This window comes from Mustela erminea, chromosome 20 (assembly GCF_009829155.1).
Source record: "Mustela erminea isolate mMusErm1 chromosome 20, mMusErm1.Pri, whole genome shotgun sequence".
NCBI lineage: Eukaryota > Metazoa > Chordata > Mammalia > Carnivora > Mustelidae > Mustela > Mustela erminea.
Genome location: NC_045633.1, coordinates 28,086,250 through 28,103,566, shown reverse-complemented (window position 1 = coordinate 28,103,566; position 17,317 = coordinate 28,086,250). Strand labels below are relative to the sequence as shown.

General features: G+C 63.9%; 2 protein-coding genes and 1 long non-coding RNA gene across 10 annotated transcripts in view; 1 reads left to right on the top strand and 2 right to left on the bottom strand.

The window, feature by feature from the left end:
* The window catches only part of RADIL (Rap associating with DIL domain), a 66,303-nt gene extending 63,565 nt beyond the window's left edge, over positions 1 to 2,738 (top strand). For 4 of the 7 annotated variants that reach the window (XM_032326835.1, XM_032326838.1, XM_032326837.1 and 1 more), the window contains 4 exons: positions 311 to 501; positions 667 to 958; positions 1,627 to 1,766; positions 2,003 to 2,738. In XM_032326835.1, coding sequence (XP_032182726.1) covers positions 311 to 501; positions 667 to 958; positions 1,627 to 1,766; positions 2,003 to 2,557 — 1,178 coding nt within the window. In that variant the 3' untranslated portion in view covers positions 2,558 to 2,738. Of the gene's footprint in view, positions 1 to 310; positions 502 to 666; positions 1,166 to 1,211; positions 1,767 to 2,002 lie in introns of those variants that run through there. The other 3 variants (XM_032326839.1, XM_032326840.1, XM_032326841.1) reach the window with 3 other exon arrangements.
* LOC116580518 lies at positions 2,491 to 4,523 on the bottom strand. 2 transcript variants are annotated; one of them, XR_004281679.1, is made up of 4 exons: positions 4,492 to 4,523; positions 3,800 to 3,961; positions 3,079 to 3,237; positions 2,491 to 2,595 (listed from the first exon to the last, which is right to left on the bottom strand). It is a non-coding gene; the product is annotated as an uncharacterized LOC116580518 (long non-coding RNA). The 2 variants fall into 2 exon arrangements; XR_004281680.1 differs by lacking the exon at positions 4,492 to 4,523 and adding an exon at positions 4,215 to 4,485.
* A 757-nt stretch (positions 4,524 to 5,280) lies between these two features.
* AP5Z1 (adaptor related protein complex 5 subunit zeta 1) lies at positions 5,281 to 15,334 on the bottom strand. The gene is made up of 17 exons (XM_032326843.1): positions 15,220 to 15,334; positions 12,562 to 12,699; positions 12,289 to 12,475; positions 11,845 to 11,989; positions 11,559 to 11,671; positions 11,004 to 11,172; positions 10,490 to 10,630; positions 10,168 to 10,205; positions 9,925 to 10,087; positions 9,319 to 9,497; positions 8,587 to 8,729; positions 8,123 to 8,263; positions 7,360 to 7,471; positions 7,030 to 7,127; positions 6,383 to 6,515; positions 6,091 to 6,305; positions 5,281 to 5,856 (listed from the first exon to the last, which is right to left on the bottom strand). Exons 1-17 carry the CDS (start codon positions 15,330 to 15,332, stop codon positions 5,586 to 5,588), a joined length of 2,499 nt encoding a protein of 832 aa, XP_032182734.1. The 5' UTR covers positions 15,333 to 15,334; the 3' UTR covers positions 5,281 to 5,585.
* Between the last annotated feature and the right edge of the window lie 1,983 nt (positions 15,335 to 17,317).

Genomic DNA, 17,317 nt, shown 5'->3' with positions numbered 1-17,317 from the left:
GCTCTGCTGGAGGCCCCCATGGGGTGGGTCTGTTTTAGGGCAGACATGCCCCCCACCGTCTGAGTTCCAGGGCCACATGCAGGTCACAGTGGATGGGGGCAGTGGAGGGGGAGGGGTGCCCAGAGGGGAAATGTTAGGGGCCCACTGTGGGCAGAGGTTCCAGCAGGCAGGTTGCCTTTGCCCGGACGCCCCATGGCCACGTCCCCAGTCCTGATGGTATGGGGTGGGGGTGGCTGGCACACCTGGGGAGGAACAGGAAGTCTGCTCTTGCTGGGCCTGTCATGCCATCCCCTGCCCCTCCCCCCAACAGAGGAGGTCCTGGAGTCCTATGAAAACCCCCCACCCATTGTGTTGCCGAGCGAGGGCTTCCAGGTGGACTTGGAGGCCGACTGCCTGGACGATAGCATCTACCAGCACCTTCTCTACATCCGCCACTTCCTGTGGAGTCTGCGTAGCAAGCCCAGCCCCAGTGGGGGGTCTTCCCAGTCAGGGGGCCTCGAGGTACCGGGTGCAGTTGGGGGGGCGCGGACTCGGAGAGCAGGGTGGCCGGGGGCAGCCAGCTCAGGGCCTGGCTGCTGCTGCCCCTGGGAGTGCCCGGAGCCCCTCCAGATCTCCCACCACGCCCGGCCGCCACGTCCCTGAGTTCTTTCTCCCCTTGCCGCCCAGGGCCCGCACCACACCACCTCTGAGGGCCAGAGCGGCCCACTAGTTTGCAGGGGAGCCCGTGAAGCTGGCCAGGGGCGCACTCTGGCTTCTGCGGGGGCTCCCCGTGCTGGGGGCCTTTCAGGAAGGCAGAGCCGCGGGGGCCCCCAGGCTGGCCCCCTGCACGTTGACTCCTCGTGCCTACTCACGCCTCCCAGCACCCCACTCAGCCTCGAGCCCACTGTCCCGGACTGGCCCGAGCCTAGAGGCACCTGTGGGAAAGTGCTCCTGGAAGGGAGGAACACAGCTCCAGGAGGTGAGACGTGTCCCCGGGCTCACGCTCGCACCCTAGCCCTGTGGCCACCTGGCAGAGCCCCTTGGGAGTCATGCCACCGTGAGGTCCTGGCGGTACGTCTGCCTGGGGCTCGCAGTGCCTGCCCAGGATGCCAGAGGGCGGCTGGGCCGTGCAGAGCCATCTGTGGGAGTAAGTTGCTACCCTGGGGATAGAGGGAGGCAGGGAGGAATGGCTCAGGAGACAAGCACAGAAGGGAAGGTGGGGAGGCAGAGGGATGGGGGTCTCCAGGCCATGGCAGCGCCAGCCGAGCTCCTGGAGATCTGAATGCTGGGGCCACCTCCACAGGTGTTTCCAGGTGGCTCCAGCTCAAGAAGGGGGCAGGCTGGCTCGGGGCTGTGGTGCTGGGTCAGACGGGGGGGTGGACAGAGGTGGAGTCAGCACTTAGAGGTGCAGAGGGAAGGAGGGTCTCAGAATGAGCCTGGGCAGAGGCCCCTGTTCGGCCCCTGGAAATGCCCACCACGGGGGGGGGGGGGGGGGGGGTGGTGGAGGTACCTCTTCCAAACACACAGGGGTGTGACCCCCTTACCCTGACAGTAGTTGGGGACTTGCTAGAACACAATGAGCACCCTTCCTGGGGACAGGCCGCCACAGCAGTGCAGACAGAGCCCCCCTGCTCCTTGCCCACCCAGGGGACAGCGTGGGTCCCGCGGACGAGCCCCCTGCGGCCCCTTCCAGCCGCAGCTCCAGCACGGAGGATTTCTGCTACGTCTTCGTTGTGGAGCTGGAGCGGGGCCCCTCCGGGCTGGGGATGGGCCTGATCGACGGGCTGGTGAGTGGCCCTCTGAGAGGCTCCACTGGGCCGGGCCCTCTCCCGGCCCCCAGCTCGTGGGCAAGGCCGGGACCAGGGCTAGCAGTGCAGCGGGTGGCTCGCAGGCATCTGAGAGGAGAGAAGGGCCTGCAGGGGACGTGACAGTGTCTGGTGCTGCCCTCGCAGCCCCGTGGCAGACCTCGTGAGGGAGCCGGGCCCAGGTGCACAGAAGCCTGAGGCCGCCACTTCTCCCCCAGCACACGCCGCTGGGCGCCCCCGGGCTCTACATCCAGACCCTGCTCCCGGGCAGTCCCGCGGCTTCGGATGGCCGCCTGTCCCTGGGAGACCGCATCCTGGAGGTGAACGGCAGCAGCCTGACGGGTGTCAGCTACCTGAGGTACCCCCCGCCCTCGTGCTGCAGCCACCAGGGGAGCCCCTGGCCCATGAGCAGGTCCCATCCTGACCCTGTGCTGGGTGTGAGGGAGCAGAGGTGCAGCGCTCAGCCGGCTCCTTCAACCTCTGAGCACACAGCAGCCCCACCGGGGGGCCCCTGGAGGGGGGTGTGTCACAGCAGGGTGACAGAGTGGGTCCCTATCCCAGGTTCCCCCAAAGCCCTGCGTGCCTCACCCGCCCCAAGGCTGGGCCTGCGGGGAGTCCCCACAACGCGAGCCTGGCTCCCTCCTCCTCCCCCTGCGCTGGGTTTCAGAGCCGTGGACCTGATCCGAAATGGGGGCAAGAAGATGCGGTTTTTGGTTGCCAAGTCCGACGTGGAAACAGCCAAGAAGATCCGCTTCCGCACGCCGCCCTCCTAGGGCGACGGCCACCTCCTGCCGTGCTGTTCCCGTGTTCCCTGTTGTGGAAGACGTACATCTTAGTGTATATTTTATTTATATGACAGAGAACACTAAGTTGTGATGTTTGTTACAGAGCTTTTATGTGTAAAGATTTTAATGGAAATGTACAGATTCAATAAACTATCTTTCGTATTCTGAAGGGCTGGCCGTGTGTGGAATGAAGGTGGGCGCGGCGCCGGGCTCCCCAGGAGGACACAGGGTCCGTCCCAGTGCTGCCGGTGGGGTCTTACCTCTGCCCTCCACCCCCACCCTGAAGCACGGAGCTCCTGCTCAGCACACAGTCAGCATAGCTCAAAGACGGTCTAGAACCGCCTGCCCCAACCCCCGCCAGGCAGTAGCTGGAGCCCTTACCCCACTGGGGGCACCTGGGCCTCCTCTCCCTCACCACAGCCATGACCGGACCCTAATACCAGCTGGTAATCTGCGGCCGGGCCGGCGTCCCCTGGGTCACCCTCCCCTCACCCCAGCAGGAGACTCACCTGGCCCACCAGGTGGCTGGCTGTGGTGGGGGTCGTGGCGACAGCAGGGCTTGGACACCTGCGCCAGGCGTGTTCAGCAGGCTCGGCAGCAGTGGCCGTAGCAGGGAGCTCAGTGCTGGGCTCCGGGCCAGAGTCGTCTTCTTGGAGAGGAACAGAGACCTGGAGGAAGAGGGGCCCTGTCAGCTGCCGACACACCCCTCACAGGGAGAGGGGTCTCAGGGAGGGAGTCGTTCCCCCCGCCCCCGCCAACCTGAGCACTAGGCCGGTCCTGAGTACTAGGCTTCCCGCAGCCTCACATGGCCCGCTGGTGAGTGCGGGGGAGAGGCGTGCCCGCGGCCACATCACATGTATTTTTTATAAAAAACTCATTTTAAACACGTGATTGAACCCAAAAGGAAAACGCTTAAAGCCCCAAATCCAGGGTGCCAGTTCCAAAAGGCCAGCAGCAGCCCAAGGGAGCCCTGCCCAGCTCCTGGTCTTGGCGGCTCAGCGCCGGAGAGAAACCCGAGGAGCTGAATGGGGGCCCTACATAGCTGGGTTCCCAAGAGGCTGGAGCCCTGGGAGTGGGGACACACGCACAGAGTCCCCAGCAGGCCCCTTCCAGACAGTAACTGTTTACTGCGCCCAGCTCCCGCCCACTTTCCCAGACGCTGCCAGACGCTGCCGTAATGTCACCCTGAAACACCAGGACAGCGCTCAGCTCCCAGAACAACTCCCTCACCCGCACTCGGGGCAGCTGCAGGGGACTCGGAGCTCCAGGTGGGGTCCTCCCGGCCTCCTAGGCCGACCGCCCGCCAGGAATGCTCTTAGACACGGCCGACGTGCGAGTGGCCAAGCCCAGCTCCCCAGAATGTCTCAAGCTCCGGTCCCTCGTGTCCACAGCCTGTTAGCCAAAGCACAGGGGACGAAAGCCCGCGGTCAGCGGGCAGCTCCCCGCTCCCCACCAGGCGGCAGCAAGTGCATGGACTGCAGACTCAGGGAGTGAAAACTCCCCGGGTTTGAACTCGATAGCTTCTGTCCAGACTCTCAGGCAGCAGGGCGGTCCGCCAGGCAGAGAAAACCTAAAGGAAGCGTCTCTGGACTGGCCCTGGCTCGCTGACAAGCGGGGGAACGTGTCTTCTCCAACCCACGCTCACCACCTAGTTCGCGCGCCGCTTTGGGACCCAAACTTCCAGCACGTGGAAACGCCGCAGGCCGAGCGCTGCTGAAAACACGCCCTGAGACCTGGCAAAACCAGCAGCTCCCTCTGGACCGACCATCTCCTCAGCCCCGGCCTGCCTTCCCGCCTCGGGCCTGGGCCGCGCGGGGCGGGCAGGGGGCGGCCGAACCGGGTCTGTCCCGTCCGGCGAGGACCCGGGGGCCCCAAGCGCGCTCCGCCCCGACGCCCACCGCTCCGCTCCACGGGCGCGTCACCTGTTGTCTGCCGGAGGTCCTCGGGGGCCCGGGACGCCAGGCGGAGCCGAGGCGGACACTCTGCCGGCCGGAGCCCGGTTCGGTCCGGTCCGCGCACCGCGTCCGCCCGCCGCAGCAGCGCGGTTCTGGCGTCCGCACGGTCCGGCGTCCGGGGGCGGGGCCAGCGGCGGCGGGGCGGGGCGAGGCGAGACCGGCGGCTCGCGGAGCACCAGCGCCACCTGGTGTCCCGGATGCCTGCGCGCAGCCGGCGGAGCTGAGCGGCCCTGGGAGTTAGTGTCCAAGGCAGGAAGCTGACCTCAGTGGAACTGGGGCAGAAGGCACTAAGGGGTCGGGGGAGGAACCACGACACCTCTCTTGCGCTTCCACACTCGGCTAGTCTCCCCCACTCGGCATAATACCAGCGCGATCCTGGCTTGGGGTGGGAGGTCCCTGCTGGGTTGGCCCTGCCTTTCCTCCAGATGGCAAAAGACTGCAGGCCAGAAGAGCTGCAGCTTCTACGTCTTCCATCATTCAGTAGCATCAGAAGGCGGGCTAAGAAAGGACACTGAGCAGAGGCCCTTCCCAGGGGTGGCTGCGCCAGTGGGAGAGTCACGTGGCTCCCTTGCAGATCGCCTACATCCATGCTGTTATTTCTGTAACATCTGGGACATGGTGGTGAGTTGGTGGGAAGGAACGGCCCCAAGTGTCTGGCCCATCGGGGCGGGGGTCCCCACCTGCCCAGGGCCAGGCCTCCCCCCCCAGCAGCGCTCCCCACACCTGGCCCTCTCCTCTGCCTCGTGCACACAGGGACTCTCTGGAAGAGGTTTATTGCCACTGCACCTCCTTTTGCCTCCCAACAAGGAGCCGCCAGAAACAAACCAAGCAGCCCCCACCCACCCCCAACGGGGTGAGAGCTCCAAATCAGATCTGTGTCACCACACAGCTCAGCATGGGACAGAGACAAACACCCAAAGGCTGAGAACGGGACAGCCTGACCCACACAGAGGGACCCAGACCCACCCGGGGCTCCTCCCCAGGTCTCACGCCCCCGCTGGTGGCAGCCGCATCTTGGCTCTCATTCTGCGGCCAGGCCGGCGTCCCGCGGGTCGCGCCCCTCACCCCGGCAGGAGGCCCATTTCCTTCTCCACCAGGCGGCTGACCGTGCGCAGGGCCAGCGGCAGGGCGGTATTGGCGTCACGGTGGTAGCGGGGCTCAGACAGCTCTGCGCTGGGCGTGAACACAAACTGGGCCACACTGGGCATCTTCAGCAGCGTCAGGAGCTCAGTGGCTCGCGTGCGGACGGCTGCCGCGCCCTCCTCACGGTGCGTGGAGCTCGGCGCCGGGCTCTGGGCCAGGGTCCTCATCTTTGACAGGAACAGAGAGACCCTGAGGACGAAGGGATCCCGTCAGTCAGCTGCAGGTGCACCCCTCACGTGAAAGCTGAGGCCCCACAGGGGGGCCCAGACGCCCGAAGCTCTGGGTCGGGGGGCATTAGCTGGGAGCAGCGAGGCCGTGGGGACATTGCCGCCACCAGTATCTGACCAGAGCCCTCGTGCTGCGAGCCACATGCAGACCCTGGGCAACCGGCACCGGCTCCCCTTCTTCTGTCCCAGCCAGTACCTGGGAATCAGGTCTTGGCTCCGGGAGGCCAGCTTGGTCAGCGTGGTCACCAGCACGGCGATGACCTGTGGGGGGCACTCGGGGAGGGCGGCAGAAGGGCGCGACTGGGTGAGCTCGAACAGCAGGGCCTCGAGGGCCTCAAAGAACCTGTTGATCTGCTCCACGGTGCACCGCCGGTCCCAGGACACAGAGAGGTACTCGCCGATGGCCCAGGCCTGCATGGGGACAGAGCCTTAATCCCTGCAGGCGTCCCGGTGTGGGAGAGGGGCGGTGGTGTGGCGGCCGGCCTTACCACGGAGGCGAGCATGGCCCCCCGGCTGCGGACACTGCTCACGCTCCCCACGAACTCCAGCAGCTCTTTCGCCAGCTCGACCACCAGTGACGGGTGCAGCGCGCACAGGGCCAGGAACTGGGAGCTCAGCACCCTGCCCGGGGAGGACACTGCTGGGCCGCGGCCGCCCCCAGGCCCCAGACCGTGGCCCCTCATGCAGAACCAGAGCCAGGAGGAGAGGAAGAAAGCCTCTGAACAGGTTCAGGTCCAGATGCTTTCAGCCCCTAAAGGAACCCATGGCCCACTGGGGAGGAAGCTGGGGCTGGCGAATGGTGTGGGCACAGGCCTGTGTGGATCAGGCCTTCGGAAAGGGGCACAAATGGTCTGGAAGGCTCCATGGAGAGGAACCGGGGCCAGCACTGGAGATTATAGATCTGGGAGAGGAGGAACGGAGGCGGGGGCATTCTGGACCGGGGAGAGCAGTGTGGGCAGCGGCTGGCCCCAGGTGATGCTGGGGAGCAGGGCACAGGCTGCAGAGGGCGCTGGAAAGGGGCACAGCGCAGAGGACGTGGGGACTCAGAGCCGAGGCAGGCTGAGCTGGGGGCGGTGAAATGGGGCTGGGTCGGCGGGGGGGGGTGACACCTCGTGGGGCCGGCAGGAGGGCCCACCTGTGCACACGGGCCTCGTATTGGGGCACCTGGTAAAGGGAGTCATATCTCTCCAGGAGCAGCAGTGCCAGCTGGTTGGCCAGAACCCCGTCAGCAAACTAGGGATCAGGAGGGAGACACAGACTCAGCCCTCACCCCATCACCCTCCCCCACATTCTGCTCCACACCCGCTGGTGCCCGCCAGCCTGGGGCTGCTCTTGGGGGCGGTCAGGCTGCCCTCCCGGTGCCTCTCGCTGATCCAGAGTGGGATCTGTGTTCAAGGACACCGGCTCTGCCGAGGCCCAGGGCCACCCCCGCCACGGGAACCGAGCAGCCCGGAAGCAGGCTCACCTGAGTCACTGCGGTAAAGAAGGCCTGCAGCAGCGTGGGCACGGCCTCGGCGCACTGGACCACCCGGGCGCAGCTGGCCATGGGCTGCAGCAGCTGGTGGAGGGGCGCCAACCTGGAGGGCAGGCCGCACGTCCCACTGAGCGCCCGCACCTGCTCCCCGGGGCCCACAGACATGCTGGTGCCCAAGGGGACAGGGCACGGGGTCGCAGTGCTGCGGCCCGGGAGAGTTCTGAAACCACCTGCGCCGCCTCCTCGGAGGACCTCCCCTGCCCCCCACCCCGGGAACCACGCATGCCGCCTCCTGCTGAGCGCTGTGCTCCCCGCTCCCGTGGGACACAGGGAGGCTGTGCATGGGGGTCTGCGCTCAGGACGCCTTGTTCCGGTCCTGGCCCCCCAACCTGCTCCTGGAGCACCACCCCTCAGTTGCTCCCTCTGGACAATGGAGTCACCACAGCACCGACTTCACAGGGTTGTGGGAACCGAACTGGCGCGCTGGTAAGGGGCTGAGCGTGAGGCCTGTGCCTGGCAAGCTCCCACAGCGTGGCTAGCGACTACCAGGGCAGGGGGACGGGGGGCAACAACAGGGGCCTCTTCAGCTTAGAAGGCACGATGCTCAGGGCCGGATGTCCCCAGACATGTCCCACCCACCCTGGGAACAGGCTCTGACCATGTGTAGTACTCTTTGAGCCGACCCAGGGCCGTGGGGCCAGGGACCCCCACAGCCAGGCCCCACCCCAGGGCCCCCCGGCCTGAGCAGCCCTACTTCTCCACAGTTCCGCTAGCCTTGGCCCGCAGCAGGTGCTGGAGAAGAGCCTGGAACTGTGGGTCCCGGGAAGCCTCCAGGCAGCTGGGGTTCCTGAGGGAGGTGTCCCACAGCGGCCTCTCTGACGCAGCCGGTGACAGCCTGTGAGCAAGCAGACGCCTGAGACCAAGCTCAGATGTGGGCTCTGGGCCCAGGCCACCAGAAGCCCGACTCAGTCCCAGCCCTCGCGAGACAGAGCAGGCGTCATCCCGCACCAATGATGAGCCTGAGGAACTAAAAGGGACCTGGGGCTCGGTACTTGCAGGGTGAGGCTCTCCCAGCGAGAGACACAGGCCAGGGCCTCCGGGGCCTGGGGCTGGAGAGAGGTGCTCTCGTCTGGGCAGCTTGCAGAACAGCAGGGGACAGGGAGGAATCCAGTGGGCAACGGAGGGGACCCGGGGACAGGCATCGTCCCTTAGGCTCACCTGAGCTGCAGATCCAAGGCCGCAGTCAGACAGGGCAGGTCCAGCAGCGCGTGGAGCATCTCCACAGCTGTGCCGGGGTCCACCAGCCACGGCAGGAGCTCCACGAACTCAGAGGTGAGGGGCGGGCTGTTCCAGGCCAGGAGCTGCAGGAACAAGCGTGGCAGCTCGGTGGGCACCAGGAGGGCCCGTGTGGGGCGTGCGGGCCAGCAGCTGGACCCGTGGCTGCCCCAGGGGAGTGCACCTCGGTCCCGGATGCGCGGGGTGTCGGTGCCCCCCACTTCCCCTGCGCCGCCTTTTGCACCAACAGTTACAGCGATCACTTTGCATTTGTCACTGTTTCTCCTCTACCGGAAGGACCGAGGCTCCAGTTAAATTTGCAAAGACCACACGGAGACCACGGCTGGTCACAAATAGCGCGTCAAAAGGTAACAGCACAAAGAGCTGAACACAGCTGGTGAGGCTCCCAGACGACAGGAACCTACCAGCTGTGACAATCGGGACAAATTCTAGAATGAGCCACGGTCCAGCCTCGCGGCTCCTCTGAAGGGGCTCAGCCTGGGGTTCTCCCCGGCGGGGACGCTGTTCCTACGGGACGCATGGACCTCCCGGGCTGTCCCATGGCCGGCATCCCAGGCCCCTCCCAGGATGCTAGCGACTGGTGCCAGTCTGGAGGACGAGCCGGGGGGCGCTGTACCCTCCACCCCCCACTGGCCCGAGAACAACCAAGCGTGCCTTGAAGAGGTTGGGGAAGCTCTGCTTGAGAATGTCAAGGTTCCTGCCGAACAGGGGCAGGCTGTCCCCGCAGAAGCGGACAAACTCGAAGGCCAGCGTGGGGCTGTGGAAGAGCTCGCAGGGGACCCTGGTGAACAGGTGCTGGAAGATGGCTTCTGAGTCCACGGCGGCGGCCTCCCCTGAAACGCACCAGCCTCGTCAGGGCCTGGCCCCGGCATGAGGGACCTTACCTTGTCAGGAGGATGCCCCTCCTGCTGGGGGGCGCTCAGGGTTCCAGACGCCAGGGGCCCTGAGGTCTGCACGCTGCATGGGGCCGAGCCTCGCCCGTCCCGCCCCGAGAGCCTCTGGCGGACCGCCCAGTCCCTCTGGGTCACACGACGAGGAACGCTCTTTAGAAAGTGCTGGTTTCACGGTCCCTCATATGAAACTCCCGCCAACTCTCGTGGCAAAGAGCGTTCCAAGATCAGCGTAAAGCTGCTCGGCTTCAACGAGCCCCTCAAACCCATCTGACACCTTTCCATCGGACCACTCAAAGCCACGGTTCTACAGACGAAGGAAGCCACTGACGGAAGAGAGGCCCGGGCCACCCCCCTGCGGGAGGCTCACCGTGTCTCAGGAAGAACTGCGCAATGGGCAGCAGCGCCCGCGCCCGCACCGGGTCCCCGCACAGCCGTATGTGCAGCGCCTTCAGGCAGGAGAGCGTGCGGTACAGGAAGGACGGGTCCTGCCGGCAGAGCACGTCCAGCACCAGCACGGCCTCCACCAGGCACTGCAGAGACACGCGGGGGGCCCGGATTACAGGGAGCCGCGTGGGGGCCCGCTCTGCCCCCCGACGCCACGGGCACTTACAGCTTTCTGCAGGTCCGCGTCCCCCTTTCTCAGGGCTCCTGGGGAAGGAAGAAAGGCCCCCGTCTCCGTCAGAGGCAACACAGTGAGTGAGAAGCACCCTGTTCTGGAAGCTGGAGGGGAGGGCGGACGGCGACCCCCGCAGGGCAGACGCATGGGAGGCTGGGACAGATGCCTGGGGGCTGGGGACAGGTTCTGCCCCCTGCCCAGCTCCTGGGGTCTGCGCCAGGAACACAGAGTCCCCAGGGACACAGAGGCTGTGCAGGCCCCCAAGGAGCAGCCAGGGATGCCCCCTCGGGGAAGGAGATGTGGCGCCGGGACTCACGCCGTGTGCTCTGCTCCACTAGGCGCTGGCAGTACTCGAAGGCCTTCTCCCTCAGCCGCTCCTGGGGCGGCAGCAGGTGGCTGGCGGTGGACGTGGCTGACAGCACGGACAGGGTGGAGCCCTCCAGCTCCGACTTGTCATCTGGAAAGGAGAATGAGGTGCTCGAGGGCACGGAGTCCCTGCAGCGGGTGGCCGAGGCCCAGCCCCACCGTGGCCGCCTTCACCCCCACCGGAGGCCATGGGCGGGGCGGGGTCTCTCCCGGAAGCCCAGGCTGTCCCCACCACTGGCCAGTCTGCACGGGGGAGGGCATTCGGTGAAGCTGTCAGCACCCATGCTGCCATGTGCCCTCTGTGACCTTCTGTGCCTCTGTGGCTTTTTCTGCAGATGGGGACGGGCCTCCCGGGGCTGACGAGGCTCAACCAGTGCTCCCAGCGTCACCTGGGGACCACACCTGGTGCCATCCATCTCCTGCCTGTGTGACCCCCCCATGTCCCCCTGACCCCCATGTACCACCTGAGTCCGGGGCGCTGGGGCCCTGGGGGCTGCTGGCCAGCAGCCACGCCCGCAGCATGGAGAAAGCCTGCACGTTCAGCCACTGGTCCTCCGTGAAGTGCTGGCCCGTGGACAGCACCGTGAAGAAATCTGTGGCTACTGCCCCATCCACCTCGGTGACAGGGCCCGGCTGCGGGAGGCAAGGAAGGACAGGCTGTGGGGACGCAGGCTGGGGAGGTGCTGGGGTCTAAGGCTGGGGGGTGCGGCCAACGGGCTCACAGATACCAGGGAAGGCGGGAGGGGGGCTGTGTTCAGTGGGAGCCCTGGCTTCATGCTCTCGAGGACTGGGGGCGGCCCCCAAAAGACACATAAACACTGGCACCTGAGTGGACGTGGTCCTCTGTCAGGTAAGTGACCCCTGCCAGTGGGTTTTGCGCATAGCATCACGGGCTAGGAGGGCTGTGACCCTGGGGACCCAAAGCCCCCCCTCCCTACCTGAGTGCAGACAGGAAAAAGGGATCATTCTGGAACCAGGGCAGGTGGAAGGACAGGGAGGTCCTGAGCCTCCAGGCTCACCTGCCGGGCTCTGGGTGTGGAGAAGAAGCCTCCAGAAGCGTGTGGGACCCCTTGCTGGATGCTGGCATAGCGAAGCCAATCCACCAACCTCTTGCTGAGCAGGCTGGTCTGGTCTATGGGTGGGAGGCGGGCAGGGACAACATGTGGGAAATAGTCAATCCCACAGACTCGGGTTGCAGTGGCACTGATAGAACTTTCTAGAAAACAAGCTCTGGACAGGGTGCTGGGCCCTCAGGGCATGCCTCTCCCTCTGTGCCCACAGTGGCCTCTCCGGAAGGGTGGCTACCTTCATGGAGGGAGTGCGGGGCCAGGCGCGTGACCTTGGACACGACCGGGAGCAGGTGTCTCAGACTGGGCCCCTCGGGCTGCCGGCTCTCGAGGACTCTGAAGGCGCGCTGGCCCACGCTTCGGACCTCCTCCTTTCTGTCACCCTTCAAACGGAACATGGGGGAATGTGAAGTGATTACCTGCCTGTGTGTGTGAGCGACACGGCATCTGGTCTGAAAACACCGGGGAAGGGGCAGCCGGTCCTGAAGGCCCCCGCTCCACCAGCACACCTGTTTCCGTACTGCCGCCGCTTACCACGTCCGGGGTGTCACCGGAGCAGCCGGAAACTGGGCCCTTCCCAGAGCCCTGCCCTGTCCCCGGGAACAAGGGGCAGGAGAGCAGGAGGGGGCGGGGGAGGCTGGTGGGTGCCCCAGGGCCACCAGGGGCAGGATGGGCACATCACCTGGGCCAAGAGCACCGAGGCCACCAGACTCAGCTGCTGGCTGCTCTGGACATGGTCACAGGACAGGCTCAGGTCGTCGGAGGGCGACCTCTCTCTCAGGATGGCTGCGCACAGAAGCTGGAGCTGCTCAGGGCACTTGGGTGAGCAGAGGGTGGTCTGTAGCAGGTCCACGCACGTCTTCTCCAGCCTGGGAACGCAGGGCCACGTGCATGGGGGGCGCATCACTCAGCACCCCACCAACGCGGCCGCGCCCCCGAAGGTCGGCACACTCACCGCCTCTCGTATTTCGTGGCCGAGACGATGAGGAACAGCCTCTGTAGGGCGTCCACCGCATCAGGCCCCGGGTCGTCCTTCTGCAGCAGCTTCGCGACCCGGGAACAGAACTTCTGCAGCTCCTCATCCTGGATCTCCCTAATGAAAAGCGAGGTGTTGGCGACCTGGAGTTGGGGGACCTGTTCTCGGGAGCCGGAAATGCCGCCCTGAGCTGTGACCCATGATCCTGGGTCTGAAGGGACATCCCCACGGAGCAGAGAAGCCAGCATCACGGGCTTTGTGCGGGAAGGACACGACCTGCGGCTCCACCCTCCCTGGGACGCAGCTACTGTCCCCTCTCACACTGGGGTTAGTCCCTTCCCCTGCCGGTAAGGCTTTTAGGAGAGACGCCACACCTCCAGGTTTTTGTTGTCCCAGGAGTGAAAGAACTAAAACCCATTGATGTTAGCACACAAAATGAAGGATAGTCTGAAATAAGTTGCTTTTCCAGCAGATTCCTTCAGGGAGCCTCCTGCTCCTGGGAACAAGAGGGAAATCTGCTACCTTAGAGGACAAACACTGGGTCACGTTCTCAGGTATGACTACCACGGTTCCTAGTATTTACTCGGCTTCGTTTAAAAAAAAAAAAAAAAGTATCTTCAAGCATCAACAGAACAGAAATCGAAACAGCAACCTGGTTTTCTGGGTTTCTCTTCCAGTCTGAAAGGCAAGGCAAGCCCAGGAAACACAGTACTAGGGACCTCTGGCTGGGGCGGGGGGCGGTGCTCTCAGAGGAGGGCCCCCTCCAGCCCCCTAGCCACAGCGGAAGTCCACTGGATCCAGGCTCAACTGATCACTCGACCTCAGAACCTGGGATTTTGAACCAAGACGGGGCAGCCAAGCGCGTGGGGCTGGGGGCCTGGGGCTGCTTCCTCTGTTTCTTGTTCTTTCTTGAAGGTTGGCTGATGTGAATTCCCCACCACTCCGTCTCCCTCCTACCTCCTAACCCGTTTTCATTTCTTACAAACACAACAGTCACGTGTGGGATGAGGATGTAGGAAAAAAGAGGCCTGGTCAGGTGTGTTTCTCGCCGGGCTAACGAGACGGATCGGGAAGGTACCAGGCTGCCTGAAACTCACACAGCAGACTCTTTCCTAGAATGGTGGTACCCCTCATCCCAGTGAATCCCTTCCAGTATGTTCTCTAAATCCCAGGATTCTAAAAGGCCAATTTGCTCAAACCCTCCAACAGCTCCCCAGTGCTTTCAAACCTGAACTCCTACGGACTCTAACAAGGCTGACAGGGTCCTGGGCTCGCCTTCTCTGAGAACCACAAGTCCTACTTCTCTTGTGACACCCCGAATCACAGGCTTCTTTAGGGTAGAATACAGTGAAAAACTAAGACCTAACTAATCATGACTAGCTTTCTTCAAACCCTAATGGAGAGAGTTTGCATAATTCTTACATAATTGCATAATAATTTGCATGATTCATGCATCTTGCTTTGGGATATTGGAAAATGCCCTACCCTCAACTCCCCCACTGCCCTACCTGAGACAGAGAGAGAATGCAGAGTGAGGACTATTCACTCTGCAGATTTATGACCTGGAGTAGAAGCTGAGCTGGGGAGAGGTGACCCCCGTGAGGTTCTGGGTGGGTCTCAGTGCTTACGTGCCTCTTGGCGAGAACACTAGGGGGACTGTGTCACATGCTGAGTGAGATGCTATCTTCACGTACTACATCCCCAAAGCTCAGGTGAGCTCGATTTCTAATCCTTGAGCTTGAATACTGGAGTATCTGTCCAACAGTGAAGGAGACGCAGCCGGTGCTATGAACCCACAAGGCACCTTCTGAGCAGATTTTTAAGGGTTATTTTGACCACAGAAGATTTTTGCCCCGTTCCCAGCCTTCAAAACCTAACTGGTATTCAGGATCTTATTTCCCTAGCTGGCGGCAGCCTCAGCCATCCCAGTCCTTCCCACTAACTGGTCCAGCTCCGGATCCAGTTTTAGGGTTTTTTGTGTTTTGTTTTTAAGTTTGTCACTGTCCTGTGGTCCCGAATGTTTTTCTTCTAAACAAGTGGCGTCAAGTTTTACACCGTCTGATGGACAGTGGGGTTTTAGTCCTAGCCTGCATCCTGCTTTCTCCCGTGGCCGGTTAGGGGCTTGGGAAAGGCGCTACGGACTAGTCAGTGGGAGTCCAGGGCCAGCTGGGGGCCAGAAGCCGGTGGGTAATTTCTCCACCCTATCTAATGCACCCTGAGGAGAGCGAGTTTCTAAATCGGGGATTTCGCCCCTGGCTCCCCAAGAGCCCTCGGACGGTATCCGATTGCCGAGGCTGGCACGCAGAGCTCGCCGGGCCTCACTGCCAGCAGCTCTCCAGCCTCTCGGCGGCTTCATGCTCCTGTACCTGAAGCACCGGACAGCCTCTGGCTCCCCGTCTGGCTGCGGGACGCGCGGGTGTCGCCGCCAAGCCTGGGGGCCCCCGCCCCGCTTCCCCCGCACGCACCCTTCGCCCGGAGGCTCAGGCGCCGCCGCCTTCTGGGACCCGCCGGACCGCCCCGCCCCCCGGGCCTCTAGCGCGGGTCTGTGTGGGCTGCTGCAGGTCGCCGCGCGCGCGCCCCGCTCTGTAAGAACATCCCTCGCCCCCGCCAGGAGCCCCAAGGGAAAGGCCGGGCCACCTGGCCTGGTGGAGCAGACTCTCGGCCCCCGCCGTGAACATGCCGCCGCCGCCGCCGCAGTCGCAGCCCGGAGACCCAGCCCGGCCGCTTCCGGGTCGCTTCACGTGCTGCATCACGTGCTGCGTCACGTGGGCGGGGCGGCCAGGCCGCCGGCCAATGGACTTTGGTGGAGGCCTTTCTCTCGGGGGCGGGGCCGGCCGTGAGCCTGCCGCCAGTCCCCGTGGACTGGGACCCTGAGACCTCGGAACCTGAGCATCCCGGGTCCCAAGACCTAGGAGCTCGGCACCCCGGGATCCTGAGCTCCCAGGAGCCCATGACGCGGGAACTTACTCTGGGACCCTAGGATCCTGTGATCCCGGGACCTTGGCACCCCAGGATCCCAGGTCCGCCTCTCCCCCCACGGACTCTGGGGCACGCGGGTGCCGTCAGGAGAGGACCTGTGGGCAGGTCCCGCACCACTGCCCCATTTCTGGGTCGTCTCCTCACCATCCAAGGCACTGTCCTGTGGGGGTCTTTGGCTCAGTATGACCTGAGCGCCCGACACACGCACGCTCCGTGGCTGGGCGGATCCGTGTCCAGCAGTCTGCAAGGACAGCCGACCCCCTCCGCAGTGCAGTTTTGCCGTTCTGAGGCTCTCACATATTTAGTGCCTATCATGGGCTGTAGCGCTGCTATGAATAGTCTTATTCCCTGCCCGCCATAACCACGGACCATGGCTGCAACAGGCTTAGAAGAGGGAAACCTAGCTTCTAGCCCTTCTGAAAGATGTGTCCGCCACAGTATTCCGGCCTGCAGGCTGCATGTGTGGTAAATGCACGTACAGCCTGAACTGAGCAGGCCCGGTGCCTGGGGCTGGGGGGGTGGTGTCAGACCTAGGGTGGGGAGGGGCAGGAGGGAGCCAAGGTCCTGAACAGAGCGGTTCAGGCTTGCTTCCTGAGACTACATGCACTTGACTGGAACCTGACCCCTGGAAGCAGGATAGACAGCGCATGGGGAGGCTGCCCAAGCTAGGTACAGGCCATGAGGACAGGAAGTAGGCAGACTCAGTCACCATTCATGACTAGGATTTATAGGACTTGTAGATGGGACTGGGGACAGGAGGAGGAACAGGGCAACCGCAGGTTCCTGGCTTTCCGCGTGGTCCCATTCCCTTGGCACTGGGGCAGAAGAGACATCTGGGGAGTCATTCATTCAATGAGCTGGCAAAGACCGAGTCCCTTCACTGTGCTAGGGAGTATTTTAGGTTCCGGGGAACAGTGAACAGGGGAGGCCAGGCCCCTGCCCTCGGGGAATTTATAGCCGACAAGTGGACAGTGATCAAATATGCAAACACACACCGCGGCCTAATAGTGGGAAATGCCACGGAGGGAGGATGGTGCCGAGTGAGATGGAGAGTGAGAGCAGGCGCTGTGGGCAGTTGGGTGTCTGGGCAGGGTGGCGGGAGTCAGCAGCAAGGAGACGCCTGATGGAGGAGAGGGGGCGGAGAGAGGACAGGCCAGCTACTCACCTGCCAGAAACCCGGACTTGACAGTTTTGAGATGCCCTGATGGCACCCAGGAGGCGTGGAGGGTGGCCGGTGCCAAGGAGTTAGAGACGGGAGCTGCAGAGGGATTTGGAGGGGAGCTGGGCCTCCAGGAAGTCTGTTACAGGGGGTCCTTGAAGAAGGCCAAGCACCGTGCATCGGCGATCTTGTTGAACCTGTCAGTCAACTCCGAGCCAAGTTTTATTACCATTTGAAGGATGATTGGACTGAAGCTAAAACCAGGTAAGGTGCCCGAGGTGCACACCTGTCAAGGGAGAAGCATGATGAGCCAAGCAGACATGCTGTCCCCCACCTGTCACCCACTGAGGAATGGCCGGAGCAGCGGGAAGACATCTGGGAGGATGTGGGGCCACAGAGGTCAAGTTCCAAGGGCTGCTGGGGCTGCACACCTGAAAGGGAGGGTGAGTCGCAGCTGCTGCTGGGAGAGGGGTGTGGGAAGATTGCAGGGGGGTGGCGGGAGGGTCCCAGGGTTAGGAGGGGTGGCCACTGGGGGTGGCCCGAGGTGCTGGCCCTGGCTGGGCTGCAGAGACTAAGCTGGCTGTTGTCAGCGCATTA

Bases quoted from the DNA above. Each gene is read 5' to 3' on its own strand.
- AP5Z1 (XM_032326843.1), bottom strand. From the start codon at position 15,332: ATGCAGCACGTGAAGCGACCCGGAAGCGGCCGGGCTGGGTCTCCGGGC. The intron at 10,631-11,003 runs GTGGTACATGGG...TCTCCTTTCCAG, and splicing joins CCCCAGCGCCCCGGACTCAG to ATGACAAGTCGGAGCTGGAG. The intron at 6,306-6,382 runs GTAAGGCCGGCC...GTCCCCATGCAG, and splicing joins GGGCCATGCTCGCCTCCGTG to GCCTGGGCCATCGGCGAGTA.